The sequence below is a fragment of the Bos taurus genome, chromosome 16 (assembly GCF_002263795.3).
Source record: "Bos taurus isolate L1 Dominette 01449 registration number 42190680 breed Hereford chromosome 16, ARS-UCD2.0, whole genome shotgun sequence".
NCBI lineage: Eukaryota > Metazoa > Chordata > Mammalia > Artiodactyla > Bovidae > Bos > Bos taurus.
In genome coordinates this window covers 65066860-65091021 of record NC_037343.1, presented here as the reverse complement: position 1 = coordinate 65091021, position 24162 = coordinate 65066860, and the positions used below count along the sequence as shown (strand labels likewise).

General features: G+C 44.0%; 1 protein-coding gene across 1 annotated transcript in view; it reads left to right on the top strand.

Annotated features, from left to right (window-relative positions):
- Window positions 1-24162, top strand: part of COLGALT2 (collagen beta(1-O)galactosyltransferase 2) — a 118615-nt gene continuing 94453 nt past the window's right edge. Inside the window, exon 1 of the mRNA NM_001191302.2 lies at window positions 1-263. Within this exon, the coding sequence (NP_001178231.1) occupies window positions 1-263 (263 nt within the window). The remainder of the gene's footprint in view (window positions 264-24162) is intronic.

The following is a 24162-nucleotide window of genomic DNA, read 5'->3' as shown; positions in this document are numbered from 1 at the left end:
ATGGCCGCGCGCCCCGCCGCCCCCCTGGCCTGGGCGCTGCTGCTCCTCTCCTGGGCTCTGCTGCGCGGCGGCTGCCGGGCGCGCTTCGCCGCCGAGGCGGACTCCGAGGACGACGAAGAGGAGGCGGTGGTTTTCCCCGAGTCGCCCCTGCAGAGACCCACGGTGCTCGTGGTCGTCCTCGCGCGCAACGCTGCGCACACGCTGCCTCACTTCCTCGGCTGCCTGGAGCGCCTGGACTACCCCAAGAGCAGGATGGCCATCTGGTGAGCCCGCCGCGCCGGGCCGGGGGGTCGGGGGGCAGCTCAGGACGCGCGGGGGACATGGTGCGCACACCCCTCGCTGCCTGCCCGGGTCCTGGCCGGATCAGCGGTTGCGGTCGGGAAGGACGCGCGCGTCTGTGTGCGCCACGGGTGCTCCTGGGGATAAGCAGCCCGCACGGAGCTCCCCCGGGGACAGTACGAATGGGGTGACCTCGTGCCTCTCCCAGATAGGGCTGGGGAGACGCCGCGAAAGTGCTAGCTTCTCCGCCTTTGCACTCGCGAAGATTCCTTTTTTCCTCACCTCTCATTCTTCGTCCGGGAGTGAGGGAATAAAGGTGCCCGTCGTCGCCGCCAGCTCCTTGGGACGCGACGTGGTCCGTCACTGCGGCTGGCAACGGGGGACTCCGGAGTGGCTGGGGTGCGCCGCCCTGGCTTCCAGGTGCCAGGCTTTCATCTCAGAGGCTGGAAAAGTGGCTCCGGGTTCTCCCCGGGTGTGAGGGGAAAGGAGAGAGGGGGGTCAGGATCCAGAGATTAAGGCTAGGTGGAGCCCGCTGCGTTCTAACCACGCCACCACCGTGGATGCTCTCTCGTCTGAGCGCTCCAAGCTGTCCCGTCCCCGCATCCTGCCTGGGCCCAAAGCGGCCGCAGATGCAAACATCGCCGGGTGCCTTGGGGTACTGCGTCCTGGGGACTGAGCAGCCTCAGGAAGGCAAACAGCTAAGATTTGATGCTCTTAGAATAGAAACCCGGGCCTGGTCCCGGTGCTTGCTGCGGGGAGGGTCAGGGCATCAGTGGGGGTGGCTGCCCATCTCAACTTTAGAAATTGGTCCTGTCCCCACATCTTTGTATAAAAGCAGGTATCGGAGGGTGAGAATTTGGTGGCCAGGTGAGCCGCTCAGGGGCCTGTGGAGGAAGAGGTGGACCCTGACCAGAGGAGATAAGCCACCAGATACATGGACAAGAGGCCTTTGGTCTCCCGAGGAAGATAGAGCCCTGGTCACTGGGGAACGATTTCTGTCTTGTGTTGATGAAGGGAGCTGTCCACAGACGAGATATCCTTAAAGCCTTGGTGGGGCAGAAAGGGAGAAGAAAGGATAAAGCAGTAGCTGGAACTGGCAGCCTAAGGGTACCTGGTGGGCAAAGTGCAGAGGTGAGAAAGCAAACATGAGATATAGTACCTCACTGTGCTATACACTGCCTTACTATATACCCCGTTATACGTGCCGGCCGCCACGCAGGAGGACATGTTATGTGGAAAGTGGGAACATTGGTGCAGCCAGGTTTTAAACCAGATGATTTTTTTTTAACCATTTCAGTACCAAAAGAAAATTTTGCAAGTGTCAGTTCTCAGATGCTTTCTTCAAAAGAGATGCTTTACAGTATGGCCTGTCTTTATGCATTGTTTAATTTTGAAGAACATCCCAATAGTTACTAGGAAATGAGTGAGTGCAGAAGTCAGTATGAGGCACAGGTTTTGCTATCCAATGTACAGACATTACCCCTTTTTTCATATAGTAAACTTGGCACAGTGGTAAAGAATCCACCTGGGAGTACAGGAGATGCAAGAGATGCAGGTTCAGTCCCTGGGTTAGGAAGATCCCCTGGAGTAGGAATTGGCAACCCACTCTAGTATTCTTGCCTGGAAAATTCCACAAACAGAGGAGCCTGGAGGGCTACAGTCTGTGGGGTTGGCGCAGGGTGTCAGACACGACTGAGTGACTGAGCACACACGCATGCAAACTTTTAAGAGATACCTGTGGCGGATTCATTTCAATATATGGCAAAACCAATACAATATTGTAAAGTTAAAAAATAAAATAAAAAAAAGAGAGATACTATGATTCTTATTTTACAACAAAGAAACTGAGACTTGGATCAGTTTAGTAACTCACTCACTGAATTAATAAATGATTAAAATGGGAATTTTAACCCTAGTTTGTTTCTAAAGACCACCTCCAAAAAGATAAAGGGAACACAACATAAGCAAAATGTATATAAACCTATAAGCTACATATTAAGCGACTTGTTTTGTTTGTTACTAGCTTGACCTTGGTTTGGGGCCAGTTGCTTGGGAGTCACAGATATGTTTCCTCATCAGTAAAATAAGGGAATTAGAATAAGTGATTTCAGAAATTTTTTCTGGCTCTTGAATTCCATAGATTGTATGATATGATCATAATCATTGAGCAGTGATTGTACATCCTCAGTTCCCTGGATGTTCCAGATTCTATGGATGTTGGTGTTCTCTTTAGATAAAGAGCATTCCAGTTCTGCATAGACCTTAGGGATCTCTTTTCCCTTACCCTTGTTCGTGGTTTATGGGACTGTACCTTTATGGTCAATGTTGGAAAGTTAAGGAAGAAACCCACAGCTTGGGTAAGGCCTTGGGCAACCCCTGCATTAGCCAGCCACTGAAGACTCTTCTTTGAGTTCTGGCTTAGAGTGTTGTATAATTTATTAAGTAAAAATAATAAAATGCCAGTTTTTAAGTAGTCCTTTACAGCTTTCAAAGTACCAGCTGTGTTATCTCCTTTGACGTTTGCTACCATCCTATGGAGAAATAAGATTATCTCCATTTCATAGAAGATATTGTGTCTAAAGTAACTAACTTAGTAAAGATTATATTGGCTTGTTAATTTCACAGATATTTAATAATAAGAGCTCACAGTTCTTCTAAGCACTTTACAATTCATTTTCTGGTTTCATCTCCACAATAACCCCATCAGGCATGTCTTATTATTATACCTTTTTACAGATGAGAAAACTGAGGGACAAAGAGGTTGTGCAAGCATGTAAGTTTGGGCTCCTAATCACCTGCTTTTGTGAGAACCAGGCATTACGCCCTGTTCAGGCGGGAAAAGGTTGAATAAGATGTGGCTCCTCATAGATAAGTATGTTTTGGTTTTTTTTTTAACTCGGCCGTGTAAGGTGATCTGAGTGGCATTTGTAGCTACTGGAAGGGTGACAAAAGAGTTCTAAATCAGATTAGGGCAGTCGTGTGGTCATGGAAGATTGGTTTTTTTAGGATAGTTGACAGTTTGAGTTCAGTTTTGAAGGACAAATAGGAATCCACAAAAAACCTGGGAAGGAAGAAGGGTTCCAGAAAAAGGCACTGGGACATTAACCAGAGCTTCCTGTCAGGGGAGATAAAGTGAGTGGGGGGTCTAAGTTTTGCAAATCTCCAAACCCATTGCATTGTACTCTGGAGCTGCTGACTTCACGACTAGCACTAGAAGATTATTTGACTGGGAAGGTGATGGGTTATAACCCTCCAGGAGAGGCAGTAACTCGGTTTAGGATGCTGCAGCTTTGAGGTGCTTCTACCACTTACTTACTCCAGTCCCACACTCTACTCAACATTCTGAGATGGCAAATTGACTAGTATCCACTCTGCAGAGCCAACACATGCTGATGTCAAAAATAGGCAGTGTCAAAAATGGCCAGAACTTTATAAAACAGAACCATGTTGAGTGTAGGGACGGGGTTGCCAGCTTCGATTTCATCTTATTTTAGTAACTCTATGCAGACTCACTCTTCTTCATCTGCTTACCGTTAACAATGGCGGGAGGAGTATCTGATGAGATTTCTTACCTGTATGAGTAATTAAGAGCCTGGTTCAATGATCACATTCAGATTTCCCAGTAGTGTGATGTTTTTCCCTCAGCTAAAGTTCTGGACCAGATCTGCACTGAGTACCAAAAAATTGACCTGAAAACCTCTTCAGAGGATGAGTGCAGTTATCTCAGCATCAAGTTTATTTGTATTCAACTGAGTTAAAGAAAGTTTATATTTTAGAGATACTTTGTACCAGCAAAAGGGAGAACTTGTCACATTATTTACCTGTCTGATCTCAAAACCCCACCAAACTGTTTTCGTTCAGCTATCACAATTGTGTGATAAGGAACTAAGATAATCCTTGTGTTCTAATTAAAACCTGTGCTGCTGAGATGAAGGGAACTGGTCGGCATTGTGACCTGCGGCAGTGCACTTGAGTGGGTTCTCTTCTATTCAGTGGAGCCATGAATAGTGGCCTTAGCAGTACAGGGAAGGCTGACCTCATCCCCCCTGTCCCAAACCTATGATTAAGGGGGACAGTGCCCAGTAATATGATGATGAAAAATGGAGCTGGGCCCAAGGAAAGACATTGGACCCAAAAGATACATTAGCTTGTGTTTTGGAGAGCCTGCTGCTCCCTGTGGGAAGGCAGTTGGGATTCACAGTCTGTGCAGTCACAAGGCAGTGACCATCATGTAATTACAGAACAATTTGGGCATTTCATTTGGTAGACTTTTGAAAAGTAATATGTATGCTAACTTGGAAACCATCATATGGCTTTTAAATAAAGAGATGTTTCTGTTGACATGAACACTGACAGTGACAAACTCTACTTGTTCAGGGTGCTGAGCCTGATGTTTTCACAGTTTTATCTGTGCAGTGTTTGGGGATTAGCTTGGATTTATATCTACATTTTAATGCCCAACCAGTAGCATTTTGTTGAATGTTTAACTTGATATACAAATATAAGTGTGGTTTATAAAATGTTCCAAACTACTACTAATGCTAGTTTGCGTCAGCAGTGAGAATGATGTCATATTTTATCATTACCATCTTGACATTAAGTGTTTTTGTTTTACTTCTAGATGGAAGTTTCAGCTCATGGCTGAAAACATAGATGGTACTGGAGTCCACTTCTATCCATTATTTTATTTTCCCCACCTTACCCTTGCCTCCTCCCCTCTTTGTCCTCCAAGCCTGGTAGTTTAGTTTGGAGGGGAGAGTATGAAAATTAAAGTCAGATAGACTAGGGCTCAAATCTCCTGTATGCTCATGGGCACATCAGTGCAGCTCTAAGCCTAGCTGCCTCATCTGGAAATGACTAATAATTATACATACCTCAAAGAGTTATTGGGCTTCCCTGGTGGCACTAGTGGTAAAGAACCCACCTGGTAATGCCAGAGATGCAGGCAACAAGTGTTCAGTCCCTGGGTTGGAAAGATCCCCTGGAGAAGGGAATGCCTACCCACTCCAGTATTCTTGCCTGGAGAATCCCATGGACGGAGGAACCTGGCTGGCTACTGTTCATAGGGTCACAAAGAGTCGGACTTGATTTAAGCAATTTAGCATGTTTGCAAAGAGTTATTGTAACAAGCAAATGAGATAATGTAATATAATTTTTTGCACATATGCTACTAAATAGATAGTAGTTGCTATTTCCTATATGTCTTTTCCTTTAGGTCTCATTGCCATTATATTTCTCTTCCTTTCTCTTCTCTTTAAAATTTTAAAATGAAAAATTTAAAGAAGAAAATACGTTCAAGCTCTATTTATTTCCTTCCTTACAACAAAAATTATCAGCATAATGGAAATGAACATTTATGGAAGGGCTGTTCTAAACCCTTTGGTATGATAACTGATTTACTCCTGACAGCAAGCCCAGGTGAGAAGTGTCATCACTGTCTTCACTTTAGGCAGGAGGAGACTGAGGCACAGAGAATTTAAAAAACTTGTCTGGGCTCACAAGACTAGTGCATGGTGGAGCCAGGATGCGATTCAGGCAGTTGATGTCTCAGACTGAGTACAGAAGGTCTGTTTAAGATCAAGAAAGGACCAATTAGTTCTAGTTTTTGCTTCTGTCAGTTGACCCAACTTAGAAAGATAAGAATGCCAGTGTTTCTTTCAAAGAAGAATGGCCCCTTCTGCTTGAGTGACACAAGGACTCAGTGGCTCCCTTCCGCTGTCTTGTTAATTTCATCAGTTAGCTTAGGCACTTTATAGTTACTAAACTCTGTTCTGTGTTGGTAGATTTTATAGGAATAGAACGAGACGAAATATATGTGTTGGACATAAATATACAAGTCACTTCCCAGGATCTCAGCTATTTAGCAACAGAACAATTTATCAAGGATTTTTAGTGACAAATGAATATGACAGCATTATTCATATGCATGGTGATGGCAGCATTTTTGGTAAGACGGAGGGTCAGCTTCTCAGCCTTTTTAATTAGTGGTCTTGGATTTGATTGACACATAAACTCAACTTTCTTCCAAATAGCTGGAGAAAACTATGAATCCTTCTCCCATCCTACAATTTCAAAACAGAATTGGACCTCAGAATTACATGTTTCCTTTGGTAAAAACTGAAGTCACCTATCCTTTTGCTCAAATTCAGACAAATTGCTTACAGAGTTAAAATGATGCCTAAATTGTCCTGGATCTGTTTTATTAGTTGACTTCCACAGGTGCAGAAACCAAAGCACAGGATAGTTAAGGGATGCTCCCCCAGTATATTATATAATGAATAAGTGTTGGGGTGCAATAACAGATTTCTAGATTTTTAAACCCTTTGTTGCTCAGTGGTTGAGTATTTTATAATGCTGAGTGGTTTATAACCAGTATTGCTCCTGGTTTAAAGGAGCATGCAGTTTTTCTAAGCAGAGTTTGGTTTCACGTATCTGTCTTCAACTCAGTTCTCCCTATGATTCTATTGCTGAGTTTCTTTGCGACTCCAGGTATATAAGCACGCTCCCTGTGTCCCTCTCCCTTGACTGTCTTGGTGGTCAGAGGAATGAACAATGAAAGCTTTGTAATCAGAAAGGCTATTGGTTGTGCCTCAGTCCTTTTCCCAGGACTTACATGTCCTCATGGGTCCTATGATTGTGAGGCACTGTCTTCAAGTCTAAGACACACTATAGTAGGTCCATTATAAGGCTTATCTAGAGAGGATAGTAGAACTATTATAAGGCTCAGTTCTGCACATTTCTTCAAATCATGTAACAATATACAGTCGAGTTAAAGTTTGAGAGAAAATGATCAGCCCATAGCCCGGTTGTTAGTTCTATTCACCAGTTGCCATCTGAGGTTACCAGTTACCATGAAGAGGTTGCACTGTAAGTGTTTAAATCATGGCTATTATTCATCAGGACTTATAAAATGTGTATACTGTATATGTCTTGACATTTTTATTCTCAAAGGAGTGACTTGTTCATTTAATTGCATTCATGTTCTCAGCATATCAAATTGCTGATTTTTTTTTTTAAGTTAAATCTGTTAGAGTCCTCATAGGTGGCTCAGATGGTAAAGAATCTGCCTGAAATGTGGGAGACCCGGGTTCAATCCCTGGGTTGAGAAGATCCCCTGGAGAAGGAAATGGCAATCCACTCCTGTATTCTTGCCTGGGGAATCCCACGGACAGAGGAGCCTGGTGGGCTACAGTCCACTGGATTGCAAGAATCGGACACATTTGAGCGACTAACACTTAATTTTTTCAAGCATTTTCTTTCCTGATTGTTTCTCTTTTATCTTTTTAAATTTGTTTTTTATATTTTTATTTTTCTGGCTGCACCACATGGCGTGCAGGATCCTAGTTCCCTGACCAGGGTTCAAACCTGTGCCCCCTGCAGTGGAATTGCAGAGTCCTAACCACTGGACCACTGGAGAATCCCCCTGAAAATTGTACACAGCAACAACTGTGGGGCTGGCTAGCCCCTGTCCCCTGGACTTTGTCCAGGCAGTCATGTTGCCATCAGGCCCACGCTGTATGCACTTGCGATTGGCTCCTGCTGTCCGACTCTCGAATGTGGTTTGCCTGACCCCTGTAGGCAATTGGGGGGTGACCGCTGCTCTCTGCTCAGGCTTCTCAGGATCCCTAGGGCTCAAGTAGTGAGTGCTTTCTAGAGCCAGAAGGCTTGGCAAGCTGCCAGCGAGTGACCTAGCGGTGAAATGATCAGAATTGCATTACTTTTCCCTCGGCTCTCCATTCCCATGGTTGGAATGCTGTGTGTGAATGTTCATAAAGGTAAAAAAAAAATTATAGGTGGTAATTGAAAAGCCATGCAGAATATAAATAGGAGTGGCTGTAATTAATTCCCTGGAACTTGCTGCCATTCAGAGCCATGAAAACAGAGCATTTGTGGTCGGTGATATTAGCCAAGTCTCTTGCATGAATTAAACCTTAGATTTGGCTGGAGGGCATTTCTTTTCCTCTCTAGGAGCACTGTACAGAAATCCTGTCAGACTCAGACTTCCCATAATGGCTTCACGACATCCTGCCAAGGCTAAATTTATGATTTTATAACACATCTCATTTAAGTGAGGCAGTAATTGTAATTATTTTAGTTGTTTGTCAGGTTCAGCAAGCTGATGCCTCCCCCCTGACTTAACTGGGTTAGCTGATGAGATTTTGTTCCTCGGCAAACATAACGCAAAGTAATCTCCTTTGCCCCAACATTTTTGATTAATGTTTCAAAACCACTTAGAAGATGTACACTTCAAAAAATATAAATGATAGCATAAGTAATGATCCTAGGCTGCACACCCCTAAGAAGACGGCAGAAGGCTGTGGCCGGGGGTGGGGGGCAGGCTGCCCTGATGAAGCAGTCTCCTGAGTACTTAGTTTAAGGGATGAATGGGCTATGTTGGAAGCATTCTTCTCACCTCCTAGGTTGGATTATTTCAAAGTCTATTGAGGGACATATCAGGCTAGAGAGAGGAAGTTCCTTAACTGGAGTTTTCCCCATTTTGGCTGTTGCCATGATCTGAACATCTGTTCAGTTCAGTTCAGTTCAGTCACTCAGTCATGTCCGACTCTTTGCGACTCCATGAATCACAGCATGCCAGGCCTCCCTGTCCATCACCAACTCCCGGATGGACCACAAAGTTCATATGTTGAAACCCTAACCCCTAGAGATGACTGTGTTAGGTGGTAGGGATTTTTGGGGGGTGCTTCAGTTATGGGGGGTGAAGCAAGAATGGGATTAGTGCTGTCATACAGGGTCTCCAGAGAGCTCCCTCCTCTCTTCCACCACATGAGGACGCCACAGGAAGTCTACAGCCCTGAAGACGACCTTCACCAGAACCCGACCATGCTGCCGTCCTCATCTTGAACGTCCAGCTTCCAGAACTATGAGAAATAAATGTCTGTTGTATATGAGCTACCCAGTCTGTAGTATTTAGTTAGAGCAGCCCAGAGAGACTAAGTTAGCTGTCAAGCCCAGGAAAACCATGGAGGTAGCCCAAAGTGCCTACATTTTAAACAGTAAAGAATAGAACTCTTACTGTCCAGTTGCTTTGCTTTCTGAGAGCAATTGTATACATTTTGGAGGTGGGGAGGGCAGTGAACCATGTCCAACTTTCCTGTTCTTACAGGGGAAGAAATGATTCTGTGAGAAAGAGGAATGTGTGGTTGTGTGTTGATTGACATTCTCCCTAAAAGTCATATTGGGTGAGAAATTGCCACTTTTCAGGGTCTTGGGAAAGGCAGGGTTTCCAACAATTTCCAACAGTGGAACTTAAATTTCTGGGCTATCCGTGAGAAATATGGTCATGGACATTTGGAGCCATGGCATTTCCAACACAGAGTCCCTTGCTGGACTGCTGGACTGCTTTTTCGTCTCTTGGTTTCCAGCCAGCCCCATAATTTGTCCAAGCTCCACACACCACAGTGATTATGGCTGAGACCCGCCAAGATAGTGGAAAGTTGCTGCCAAGTGGAATCAGGATTTTTCATGTCATCGCCGCACCACCAAACAGTAAGCTTATATGCAGTTCTTCCAGGGCTGCATTCCCTCTGCTGGAAGCAGGTGGGGTGGAAGGGCATTCAGACAGTCAGACCGTGTCTTGCATTTCAGATAGATTTTGTAGAGTTGGCCTGTAAGGCTCAGAACAGCCAGGATGCTAAAATATTTTAGAAAATCTCAAGTCTCCCCTCTGCCTTTCCTCAATCTTGTTAGACGCTGTGTTCAGTCGCCAAGTTGCGTCCAACTCTTTTCGATTTCATAAACTGCAGCACACCTGTCCTTCACAAGCTCCTGGAGCTTGCTCAAACTCATGTCCATTGAGTCAGTGATGCCATCCAACCATCTCATCCTCTGTTACCCCCTTCTCCTCTTGCCCTCAATCTTTCCCAGCCTCAGGCCTGGAACCTATATCTTAAACATGTGCACGAGTAATTTATATGCACCTCTGGGTCTGGGAACTGTGGGAGATGAGTGCCTAGAAGGCCCTGTGAAGAATAGGGGGCCCTCATGGAGGGACTGTATATGCATCCAAAGTACAGGCCCTGGGATTTTCAAAGCTTGGAAAGTTGGCACTCGCTGGAATCTTCTAAACCCCAGGTTCCAGATGCTTAAGCAATCAAGACGGCCAAGGGGCTTTCTTATTAAGAGAAATTGTAATGTACAAGATTATGAAGAAGAGGCTCTGCCAGGCAGCATCATTTGTATTTTTTATGGAGTCAAGCAAATATGTCCTCCCTCCTTCCAATAGTGGCTATTTAAAAAAAATTTTTTTAATTTAAGGGAGTGCCTCAGATTGCCCATTATATGAAGAGCCTTGCATTGGGGCTTGATGTAAAATGACACTCCCTCCAACCCTCTTATTTGCTCAGTTATCTCACATCATGAGCTCATGAAGTATTTAGGTTTATAGAAGAAAAGCTATCTACTGATGAACATCTCTTAATAGTCTAGAGGGAAATCAAACCAGTGCATTTCTTTCTACTGAGTGGTAATCATGTGACCCACTTCAGGATCCATATGCCCTTATCTTGTTTCTTTTGTGCTGGTATTTAATTTTCTTACCTTTGATTTTCTCTTTGGCATGCCATTAAAACTCCTCCTGTCATGTGTGAAAAGAATAAACAGTCTATTAAATAAGCTTAGTTGAAAAGTGAAAAGTGTTAGTCCTCTAGTTGTGTCTGACTCTTTGCAACCCCGTGGACTATAGCCTAAAAGTTTCCTCTGTCCATGGGATTTCCCAGGCAAGAATGCTGAAGTGGATTGCCACACCCTTCTCCAGGGAATCTTCCCGACCCAGAGACTGAACCCAGATCACCTGCATTGCAGGCAACTTCTTTACCGCCTGAGCCACCAGGGAAGCCCAGTTGAGTTGAAGTTCAGCCTTAATATTATGATATTACCAAGTCCCTAACCTGGTGTCTGCACTGGTTATGAAACCAAAATAGAGCTTTTTGGAGATTCATGCTATTCGAGTCCACTGTACCAAAGGTTTTTCTGAGTTTGTCACTGCTGCACAATGGTATGTTCAGGCTTGGTATAGTAGCGTATTACAACCTCACCCACAGGCAGCCCTCTCTGGGGACGATCACAACTCAGTTGCTAAGTCTCATAGTGTTTACACCCTTGTTTTATCGTGTCCTTTAGGTAACACTGTAAATGTCTTCAAGTGTATGTGTCCCATTTTCTTTCCAAGTCCTTCCCCTTCTCTGAAATGTGAGCTGCATTCCACAGCTCAGTGTCTCCCGCCAAGAAGATCATGATCACCTGCGAAGGAAGGTGAGGCCAAGTGCACTGGGGGTCTCCAGGACCGCGGCCTCCAGCCCAAAGCAGCCTCGTCCATTTCCCCTGCCCCCTGCAGTGTGCAAATGTCCTCGTTTTCTAATTTATGTTGCCTTGTGGGTTTCCTTGGTGGCTCAGCTTGTAAAGAATCTGCCTGCAATGTGGAAGGCCTGGGCTCCATCCCTGAGTTGGGAGATCCCCTGAAGAAGGGAACGGCTACCCACTCCAGTATCCTGGCCTGGAGACTTCCATGGACTGTGTAGTCCATGGGGCTGCAAAGAGTCGGACACGACTGAGCGACTTTCACTTCACTTCTGTGAGTGGACAGGGAGGTGCTGTTCACTTGTGTCACTTTGAACAAGCCCTTATTCTCTCTGGACCTCAGTTTCTCCTCCGTAACAAAAGAGAGAGGTGCCAGAACTGTGGCTTTAAAATGTGGCTGCTTATTAGAATCATTTGATTAAAATATAGAAAAAAAATACTGATACCTAGGCCCCACCTAGGCATCAGTTAGGTCTGAATCTCTGCAATAGGATCAGGGCAAGTGACATATTTTGAAAACTTCCCAGAGGATGGGACTGTGTGGCCAAACGTAAGAATCCCTGGATGAGACAGATGTTCTCCGGGATCCCTTCCTGATCTGACATCAGTAGTCCCTTCATGGAAGTGCTCAGTCACTCAGTTGTGTCTGACTCTTTGTGACTCTATGGAATGTAGCCCAACAGGCTCCTCTGTTCATGGGTTTCTCCAGGGAAGAATACTGGAGTGGGTTGCCATGCCCTCCTCCCGGGGATCTTCCCGACCCAGGGATCGAACCTGTGTCTCTTTCGTCTCCTGCATTGGCAGATGTATTCTTTATTACTGAGCCACCTGGGAAGCCCCTTCATGGAAGTAACAAAATCTAAAGAATTTTCATGAAATGTGACACTGCACGATTGATGTTTCCTGGACCCTCAGCTGAATTTTAGATCTTTTGGGGGGTGGCCTAAAAAAAAAGGTCTTAAGTTTTCTTAGAAGCTCATTTTTATTTCACACTGTTGTGTGTGTGAAAGTTGCTTCAGTTGTGTCCAACTCTTTGCCATCCTGTGGACTATAGCCCCGCCAAGATCCTCTGTCGCTGAGATCATCCAGGCAAGAATACTGGAGTGAATTGCCGTGTCCTCTTCCAGGGGATCTCCCTGACCCAGGGACTGAGCCGTCGCCTCTTACGTCTCCTGCATTGGCAGGCGGGTTCTTTACCACCGGTGTTCACCCTGTTGGGTACAGTGCCCAAAGGTGTTCCCTGAAAGTGTTGTCTCCTGCAGAAGGCCTGTGCCACATGATGACTGAACTGCCAAGGGGACGTGGCAGCAAGAGGGCTGGCCTTGAGAGCACACGTTGGAACTTCTCAGGACGGGCCTGCATGCCCCAGGTGGGGAGCGGTGGTGGCCCGGCTTCCTTCCTGCGGCACACAGAGGCTGCCCCTTGGCTAAGGAACTGCGGGCACCAAGGCCTCAAGCACATTCAGGCAGGCTGCGGCCACTCAGGATTCCTTCCCAGTGTGTGTTTTGGTGTGCTGCCCAGCCTCACTTTCAGGCATTCTGTTTCACACTGGTGCAGGGCCTCTAATCACCCCTGGGTATTGCATTTCTGATGTTACTTTTAATGGCTCTGGAGTCTAGCTTCTTTTGTTTCTAGATTTGCATAAACAGTGCTGCCTTTGTCCTGCGGTCTTGACACAGCTTCAAAGCCTTGACTGGGCATCAAAGATGCACTGAATCCCCGTTTCTTAGGCATCAGATTGCAGCAAGGCCAGCAGGTGACTGAAGGTCACTGCCCCACTTCTGGGCCAGTTTGCTGTCTCGCAGAGATTAGGTTCTGCCAAGGCCCCTTTGATAATGGTGCTGAATCTTAATAATTTGTTTTCAAGGCCTGTGCAAATGCTCGTCAACTAAAGGGACCCACTGCTGGCATCTATCTGAGGAGGAAAGGAGAGTAACTCACTAATATTTGCTGAATCTCACCCCCACCCCCACCCCATGAGAGACAGATTATTAAGGGTCCCTCTGGGAAGCATAGAAACCACAGATCCACTAGCCAGTCTTTGCTGATGTTGGCATGGTGGTGGCCAAAGCCTCATTTTCCCATGGAGCTTATCAAAATAAAGGCAGTAACTGAACTCTTAGTTATCCGTGCCTGGATGGCCTGTCTTTTGGATACACAGAGGCCGCTTTTGATAACAGATCAGCTTGGTCCAATCATCCTGCACCCTGCTCAGCTGTCTTTCTCTCTCTATCTTGGTGTTGCCCAGAAGTTGTATATTTAGACAGTGGAGTGTGATTTTGATCTCAGAAACATTCCACATAAGGCATTCCAGTGTGAGTTTTATCTGGTTTCTTAGCTGTTTGCACTTTTGCATCAACTGTGCCATGCACCACCCCATTCTCAGATTTTATTGAATTCTCCACCTTGCCTTGGTCTCTTCATCTATGCCCAGTGCCAGGTAGGCTGGTTTTTAAAGACTGTTCTAGCCACAGCATGCTATGAATTTGTAGTTCCCCAACTGATACCATGAAAAATAAAACAACTTAGTCTGTCACCACATTATTTAAGATGCTTTTTGGGCCTTTAAAAAAATTTATACTTAGATATAACTTTTCAGTACTTTTGACTTAGCCTTGTCTCATATCATTGGTGAATAGACTGATGGTTCGTATCTATAACAAATTATAAATATTTTTTGCCCTTTGGGATGGTTAATTTTATGTGTCAGTGGTGCCTGGATATGTGATCAGGCATTATTCTGGATGTTTCTTGAGGGTGTTTTTAGCTGAGATTTATATTTAAATCAGTGGCCTTCGAGTAAAGCCTTCCATAATGTTGGTGGGCCTCATTTCATCAGTTGAAGGCATGAACAACACAAAAGACTGACCTCCTCCAGCAAGAAGGAAATGTGCCATCAGATTGCCTCTGGACCTGAACTGCAACACTGGCTCTTCCCTGAGTCTCCAGCCTGCTGGCCTACCCTACAAATTTTGAACTTGCCAATATCCATGACAGCATGAGCCAGTTCCTTAAAATATCCCCCCCACAACAGTAAATATATTATATAGTAAATATATTATATAGAGGTACATATTATATGTATTTTGTCTCCCCCTACCCTCCACTTCTTTCTCTCTCTGACTCTCCAGCTATCTGTTGATTCCATTTCCCTGGAGAACCTTGACTAGTATAACCTTTATCCTGAAAGAAAATGCCATCTCTTTCATGAACAACAAGAGCTGAAAGAAGGGCTGTGCTGAGAAGAAAAAGAACCCAGAGAATTATGTCAGAAGAGATAGTTCCAGATCTGAAAGCTGGGGAAACCATTGCCGTGGACATCTGGGGTGAAATAGTTGTGGCATGAGTGTGTATACTGACTTTCCTCATGCGTGCAAAACAAGTAAGTGCAGGTTTTCCTTAGAAGATGTCCTCCTTCCCCCTCACCCTTTTTTTTTTTTTTCCTTTGAAAAGGCAGAAGTAGGAGTTTGGCATTTGCCATTGTGATGGGAAACAATATACATGTTTGTTCTTTGCAGAAGCCGCCGATCAGTGTGTAGGCCTGTGTCTTTTGCTCGGTCTACCGTGTAAGGGAATTAGTTTGTGTGTGCACTTTGGGGTTAGCAGAACCTGGCAGTAGAAGGCAAGTGTCCCCAGGCTAATGGGCTATTGCACTGAAGTGACGGCGCCTCCCCAGAGAGAGGCTTTACTTCACAGCGGTGTCATTTATTGTGGAGATGCTGAAGATCGGTCTCTGATGACACCTCCGGAGACCAGAGGCATGAGTGCCTGTGAAAGGTCCTTGTAACGTGGAGCTGGTTGGAGCTGTGACTACCCTTGCCAATGCTTTAACACAGAAGCAGAGGTTGGTTTTTCATGCCTGGGCTGTAGAAAGATCAAATCAGGAAGGCAACAGTTTTCTTTTCCAGAGAGAACTCTCATTGGTGACTCTTGGACTTACATTCCTGGGATTCAGTCTAAAATGAAACTCTTCCTTTTTTGAACTGAGTAAAAAAGGAGTCCATCTGCTGAACCAGAATGATCTTGAGAAAGCCCTGCTCTCTGGCTGCCTCTCTCAGCTCTCTGATCTTGGCTACTCCGCTGATACTCTCAAGCTTTTAGCTAGCTGCCTGCATTCTCAACCATCTAGCACCAGCTGTTTTGAGTTTCTGGAGAAAGAATTTTCTAGGATGCCTTTGTTACACTGGGGTCCATGCATGGTAGCATAAAATGTGCTAGTGAGTTTTTCTTCTAATATGAAGTAAATGTGACTTAAGGGTCAGTTTCTGCCCTGAAGTGAAGTGGAGTTTGAAGTTTTTCCTCTCTTCTCTGTAACTGGGTATCTGACATTTGGTGTGGCTTCCCCTAATTTGTGTGGTTTTGTGGCTCAGATGGTAAAGAATCTGCCCGCAATTTAGGAGACCCGGATTTGATCCCTGGGTCGGGAAGATCCCCTGGAGAAGGGAATGACAACTCACTCTAGTATTCTTGCCTGGAGAATTCCATGGACAGGGGAGCCTAGTGGGCTACAGTCCATGGGGTTGCAAAGAGTTGGACACAACTGAGTGACTACTCCCACCCCCGAATCTGTGTATCAGCTGTCAAGTTTTAGATAACAAGTCGCAGTGACATTCTATAACTTTGAGCTAGAAAGCAAATAGTCTCTCTCAAAAGAATGCTCTATCTTTTGGATGTCAAAAGGGACAGCAGATGAAAAAAACATCGTCTTTGTTTTACCTTCTGAAATCATTTCTCCATAGCAGATTTTTGGGGTTCTCATTCTAGTTAAATCTTGCTACTTTTACTGATGAAAAAAAACATCGTCTATGTTTTACCTTCTGAAATCATTTCTCCATAGCAGATTTTTGGGGTTCTCATTCTAGTTAAATCTTGCTACTTTTACTCACTACTCTTATTAACATCATGGATTTGGCTCCATTTTCTCTTTCCCAATCCTTTGCTTTTCATTTTTTTTTTTTTAAGTAGCATTTTTTGAGGTAGTTTTGGTTAATTTATTGATTGATCAGTTTATTCATATAGAATTAGCAATATTAAAAATGCAAGAGTCTTATCTGAAATAATTAGGAGAAGCTATTCTTCACATCACCTTGTGAAAAATTATTATGAATTTTAAAAATCCAGACAGGTAATTCTTGTTTTCAGCAAGATAAAAAAAAAACACACACACAACTATATTTACCTTCCTTGGCCTTGATCCCTGAGAAGATCAAGGTTACACATGGCTATAGTCTGTTGTTAATTTCACCCTGGGTGGTAAAATAATATACTGTGGTTTCCAGACCCCTGAAAAATCAACTGGTAACAAGTGAGGTAATTTTTGGTGTAAGAATTGCATATATCATTGTCTCAAAAGACACATGGGCTGCAGATCCTGTCTGGGGACCTGCTTCAAATACTGTGTGAACTCCCGGTTCAGTTTGAACTTAGCCTTTAATCTCACTTCTACACTTCAAAGAGCGTGAGTGCTGCACATCCCCAGCTAAGTAGATACTAAAACAGAACCAGCAACCTATTGTTAAACGGAAAATGAAAGAGACAACAGTAGTCATTTTATGATTCTTTACATCTAATTCTTTCACTAGGAAGAAATTCAAGTATTTTTTCCAGGCTCCATAGAAAAGTAGAAAATTTTATTTCTTTTAAAGTGTTTTAAGTAAGGAATCCGCTGCCAGTGCAGGAAGACAAGGAAATGCAGGTTCTCTCCCTGGGTTGGGAAGATCCCCTGGAAAAGGAAATGGCAACCCACTCCATTGTTCTTGCCTGGAAAATCCCATGGATGGAGGAACTTGGTGGGCTACACTCCATGGGGTCACGACTGAGCAGGCACACACACACACAAATATTGAAGTCATATGTACAAATATGAGATGGATGGATATGTGCTTGCCTTACCTTAAAGGCCTGCTGTTTCAATAGTGAACTGACTGTAACCAGCAGTGTGGTGACCGACCTCCATGGTGATTCCCCATGATCCATGCCTCATTCCTGGCGCTCACTACTTTCCAGTGTCTAATAAAAAGATATACCATGTGTGAGTTGCGAGTGACGTTTTATTTGGAGGCAAAATGAGGACTGCAGCCCAGGAAACAGCATCTCAGATAGCTCTGAGACACTGCTCCAAAGAGGTAGTGGGGCAAGGTCAATATATAAGATTTTGGTGAAGGGGGAGTTCAGTGCAATCAAGCACTTACTTTACTGAAGGTTTTCTACTAGCCACAAGGAGCTTTTCTAATTATGAAGGGATGCAAGCATTAGGGTCATGAATCCAGAAAATATCTAACTGTATACAGACCTGTCCCACCAGTTTCCCTGGAGCACAGAGTGCCTCATTCTCTACACTGAATTCCCCTCAGCAGGTGATGAAGTTTGTCAGCTGCAGCAGAACAGGGTTCAGTCTCTGCAGAGGCAGATGGCAAATGCCCGAGTTTTTGTCGCTCAGGCGCTGGCAGATGCTCTTGTCAAGTGCCAGTTTGTGGTTGACACCAGCCTCCTCCCATGCTGTCTCCCATGGCCAGTGGAATGGTGGAAGTGTGAGTATGTGACTTTAGAGGTCAGATCATAAAAGGCGTTGCAATTTTTGCTATTGTCATGTGGATTGCTTGCCCTGAGGGCTGCCCCTGTGCCATGAGGACATTAAAGTGGTCCCAAGGAGAGATCCACGTGGAGAGGAATTAAGGCGTGCTGCCATGTGAAGGATCCTCCAGGTAGTCAATTTTTCAGCCCAGTCCAGCTTTTGGGTGACATCTGTTTATAAGACCATGATAAATTCCAAGTGCAAATGTCCTAAACACCTGACCTACAAGTCTAAGAACATCAACTTTGTCATTTTTTGAGATGCTCTGTGTGCAGAAATAGACCCTGTGTCCATGGAGCCTATACTAGGGGAGAGCAATGATAAACAACAACAAACCAGATGCTTTGAAAAGATGTGTTAAGGAGAAAGCAAAACAGAATATTAGGGTATGGATGAAGTCATTGGGCAGGAGAGTGCTTCATATATGAGGTGGTCAGAGAGGGGCTTTTTGAGGGGGTGCTATTTGAGCCAAGCCCTGAATATGAGAATGAACCACCTTATCAAGGGAGGGTAGGACTGGAGAAGAAAAGGGGAGCCAATCAGGTTCCTAAATCAGTGAAAGGTTATGCTTGTTGGAGGAAAAGAAGGTTGATCGGTTGATCTGTTTTGGACATTTGTCAGATTAGCTGTCTAACCAGCATTCCATTCTTCTTTTGGGGAAAAATATGGTCAGTTTTCAGTATCATCCACAATAGTATAACAATAGTACTTTGCCACCCCATGGACCCACCAGGCTCCTCTGTCCATGGGATTTCCCAGGCAAGAATACTGGAGTGGGTTGCCATTTCCTTCTCCAGGGCATCTTCCCGACCCAGGGATCGAACCTAGGTCTCCTGCATTGTAGGCAGATGCTTTTACAGTCTGAGCCACCAGGGAAGTCCCCAACAATAGTATAACAACACCTATATGTTCTTCAGTCTCTAAATCATGTCCGACTCTTTGCGACCATATGGACTGTGACATGCCAGGCCTCACTGTCCCTCACTATCTCCTGGAGTTTGCCCAAGTTCATGTTCATGCTATCCAACCATGTGTGTATCAACCTCTGTGACATACAGTTAAACCCTCGCCAGTTGGGAAATAAGTATGTGTCGTTAACCTTTGAGTATTATGTCAGCAAATTCGCTACTTTAGCACCCCCTACATCCTGATTGAGCTTCCCCGGTGGGTGGGTGGTAAAGAATCCGCCTGCAGTGCAGGAGCCACAGGAGATGTGGGTTCGATCCCTGGGTTGGGAAGATCCCCTGGAGGAGGGCATGGCAACCCACTCCAATATTCTTGCCTGGAGAATTCCGCCGACAAAGGAGCCTGGTGGGCTACAGTCCATAGGGCCACACAGAGTCAGACACGACTGAAGTGACTTAGCATGCACCGCATGTACACAACTTGATTACACAGTGAAATGTTCTCAAAAGACTTTTTTGCATCTTTCTGTATTGTCATCAATGGCAATGCCATTACTGATAGGATTCAGGGGGCAGTATTCTTAAAAAGTGCTTTGTTTTAAAATGACATAATAAAACTAAACACAACATAAAACCCAAATAAGAAGTGAAGACATTCTACACATCCAGCAAAGAATCTAAAAAACAAGAGAATGCTGGACATTGTTGGTTCTGCATAGATCTCTTATTTAAACCACAGAGTAGGAGTGTTGAAAGAAAGTGCTGGGCTTCCCTGGTGGTCCAGTGGTTAAGAATCCACCTGTCAGTGCAGGAGACACAGGTTCAATCCCTGGTCTGGGAAGATCCCACATGCTGTGGAGCAGCTAAGCCCGTGCCCCAGAACTACTGAAACTGCGCTCTACAGCCCGAGCACCGCAACTGGAGAGTGGTCCCTGACCCCTGCAACTAGAGAAAGCCTGCATGCAGCAATAAAGACCCACCATAGCCAAATAAATAATTACATCTTAAAAAAGAAGAAAGGATGCTTCAGAGCATGCCTTACTGAATTTTAGGTACATACACTTTGAATGGCAACCCACTCCAGTATTCTTGCCTGGAAAATCCCGGGACTGAGAAGCCTGGCAGGCTGTATTCCATGGGCCGCAGAGTTGGACATGACTGAGTGACTGAGCGCATGCACACACACTCTTCGCAGTACTTGAACTTGTTTTCTTGAGGCATGAAACACAATTTTGAAAGACTGCAGATCGGTGTTTATATTCTGCTCCGTAAAGATACGGAAATCATTTGAATACAATCCACTTTTGATGTCCTTGGCCCCTCTGTTAACATCACAGCACATCTTGCCTTGATTACAAAGAACATTGCTCAGGTCAGCTCTAGGCTAAACAGAGCAATTTGTTTTGGGTGTGCTTCAGTTTGTGCTTAATTTCCGAGTTGCAGTTGTGGAATATTCAACTCCTTAAAAATGCTTTCATCCATTTCAGTTGTTTGAGGCTTTGATTTCTTCATCTCCTAAAACAGAAACGAGACCACTAGACATAAAGAATGTGAGTTTAAAACAATTTGTTTTAGTTGAACATTGATTTCCTTTTTAATTTCCTACTTTATCAGTCAGTGTACCCGAGAACTTTGTTAGGCTTAACTACAGGCAAAGGCTACTGATTACTGATTTAAAAAGAAAAAACTCTGTAAATCAATATTCGAGTTATGTTTTCTGCATAAACCCATTAGTTCTGTCCTGGGGAAAAGTCTCAATGAGTAATTATTTCAGACCGGTGAGCTCATAGCTGTCTGCTTGGCAAAGCTCAGCTCTGGTTTCTTCATGAAAAATAAGATAACTGCCAGGATTTTTCTGTCTCATACCTGAGTCCTCACAAGTGCTGCCTGTCACCCCTTAAGATCTAGCTTCTTAAGTCAATGATGTTTCTTCCGCCTTCCATGCAGTGCAACCATGAAGTGAGTTGATATTATGAAGCCAAACAGCAGAGCAGAGAGCAATGATTTATTTATTTCAGAAGAGAGAGGCACATTTATGGGGACTGTGAGAAGGGACTTGAGCCATTCAAATTCACGTGTTCAAATTTAAGATGGTTCAAAATTTAATCTCTAATAAGTAATGATTATCATCTGGTTTGCTTTAAGTAGATATATGATTCCACAAAGATCTTTTCTGTTTTTCAAAAGCTTCCCTATGTCCCCTACATTTGGCACTCTTGATGCTTGCTACTGGCAGAAAATATTTCTTTCTTCTCAATTTATTCTGATCCTTGCTGTCTGGAGCATCTTCCAGCATATTCACTTATGACTTTGAAAGGTCACATATTTGGTTTTATAGGGGCCTCTATGTCAAACTGGGCTTTAAAATAGCTTATGCTTTTGCACTTAGAAAATCTGTACAGTAATTCTATGTATACTTTATTGAATAACTAGATTTTGAAGGTAAAATGAAGAATGTGTGTAGTCTGAAAGGTTTATACTCTTCCTTGATGTTATTAGCAATGAGAAGTTTCCTATGAATGAAATCATTGTTAAAGTTTGTTTTCCGTTTTGTTTACTTTGCTTCTGAAGATGTTTTGAAACCTTGATTTCTGGGAATGGAATTCTTTATATGCTTCCTAGGAGGGGAAATATAACACATCACTTAGAATAATTCGTACCAGAAAAGCAACATCCTTCTTGTCCCCGTAATATTGTAGTGGAACAAATCACCCATCCTCCAGTTCAACGACAATGAGATGGGAAGAAGAGGCATTTGTTTTGTACAAATTAAATCTCCCAAATGTATTTTTTAAAAATAGCTTCATTGTTTTCAAATACACATGGTGATTTAGGGTGATGCTATTGCTATCCTTAGAGAAATCATTTAAAATTAATATATGGTGCTTGTGTCTGCTTACTGTCTTTATTGTTGATATATGAATAAGTTTTCTAAGCACACATTTATTATCTTATATGCTTGCATGCTAAGTCACTTCAGTCATGTCCGAGTCTTTGAAACCCTATGGACCACAGCCCTCCAGGCTCCTCTGTCCATAGGATTCTCCAGGCAAGAATACTGGATTGGGTTGCCATGCCCTCCTCCAGGGGATCTTCCAGGGGTGGAATCACGTCTCTTAGCATCTCCAGCATTGGCAGGTGGGTTCTTTACCACTAGTGCCACCTGGAAAGCCCATTATCTTATATGGTGCCCTGCAGTATTTTACCCTTTACTTAATGCTGAGAGCTAATGTTTATTACATACTTACGGTGCGCTGAGTATTACGGTAACACTTTCCGTGAGTTAACTCATTCAGAGCTCACAACAACCCATGAAATACTTACTGTTAGCGGCAGCATCATCTGACAGAGGGGAAACTGAAGTTGAGACAAATTAAGGTTTTTCCAGAGCCATGGGCTTAGTGGCAGAGCAGTGACCTGACTCTGGTCAGAGGCAGACTGACGTGGAAGTTGGGCAGGCTTAAGTTTCAGTCCCCCTGCAGGGCACCATTGCAATATGTTCTCATCTGCTTGGGTGAAATGTGCAAAGGGAAAATATTTCACCAGCAGTGGTCCAAGGACCACTAAGGCAACTTGCTGTCCGTCCTTCTTCCCCTTGTTTCAGGCCGTGATAGAATGGCAGGGGGTTATCTGGAATCGAGTTAAGGGGGGTGCACTTAGTTTGGGGATAGTGGGATAGTTCGTGGTCACTTCTGTATGTAGTTTGTTACTCTGTAGTCCACTTAATACCCAGATAATGGACCAAAGACTCTGCTGTGTAGCTGATCTCAGAAGTAAGTGAGGTGCAGAGGAGAAACAATGATTGATACTTACCTCTGGAAAATACTTTCAGTCATCAGGCATGACAAATTTTAAACTGCTGATTTATTTCTCTCATTAATTCCTGGTCAAAACTAAACTTCTCTTCTATCAGAAACATACTTGATAATACAGTGACTACAATTGAATATAATTGTAAAACTGTTGGAGGCTTTTCTTCTTTTCAATGGGAGTTACATGGAACAGAATATATCAGAATTGCTCTCTGGAGATCACAACCAGAGGCAGTGTGTCTGAGTACATGCAACTTTTCTGCCTTGCAACACCTCAGCTTGTGTTGTGGCAGACAGAAGGCATCCTGGCCTCACAAAGTCTGGCGGATCCGTTTGAAATGACGCTCAAAACCATCAGCAGCTCAGTGAAATAATTAGAAAGCTTTCTACACTGTTAATAATAGAAAGGTGGCGCTAGTTTTAAAGAACCTGCCTGACGATGCAGGAGGCATGAAAGATGTGGGTTCTGTCCCTGGGTCAGGAAGATCCCCTGGAGGAAGGGATGGAAACCCACTCCAGTATTCTTGCCTGGAGAATCCCATGGACAGAGGAGCCTGGTGGGCAACAGTCCACAGGGTCATAAAGGGTCAGACATGACTGAAGCGACTTAGCACACACACACACAGTTGACTTACAATGTTGCGTTAGTTTCATGGGTGCAGCACAGTGATTCGGTGTGTGTATACACACACACACATATGTCTATTCTTATCTATATACTTAGTATATATGTTCTTTTTCAGATTCTTTTTCCTTATAGGTTATGACAAAATATTGAATATAGTTCCCTGTGCTATACAGCAGGTCCTTGCTGGTTATCTATTTTAGTGGTGTGTACGTATTAATCCCAAACTCCTAATTCATCCATCCCATCCTTTCTCCTTTGGTAACCATAAGTTTGTTTTCTATATCTGTGGCTCTATTTCTATTTTGTAATAAGTTAATTTGCATTTTCAGGTTGCACATACAAGCAATATCATATGATATTTGTCTTTGACTTATTTCACTTAGTATGATAATCTCTAGGTCCTTCCATGTTGCTGCAAATGGCATTATTTCATTCTTTTTTTATGGTAGAGTATTACTCCATTGTGTGTGTGTGTGTGTGTGTGTGTGTGTGTGCGTGTGCGTGTGTGTATATATATGTATATGTATATATATACACACATCGCATCTTCTTTATCCATTCATCTGTCAGTGGACATTTAGATTATTTGTAAATAGTGCTGCTATGAACATTGGGATGCACGTATCTTTTCAAATTAGAGTCTTCTCT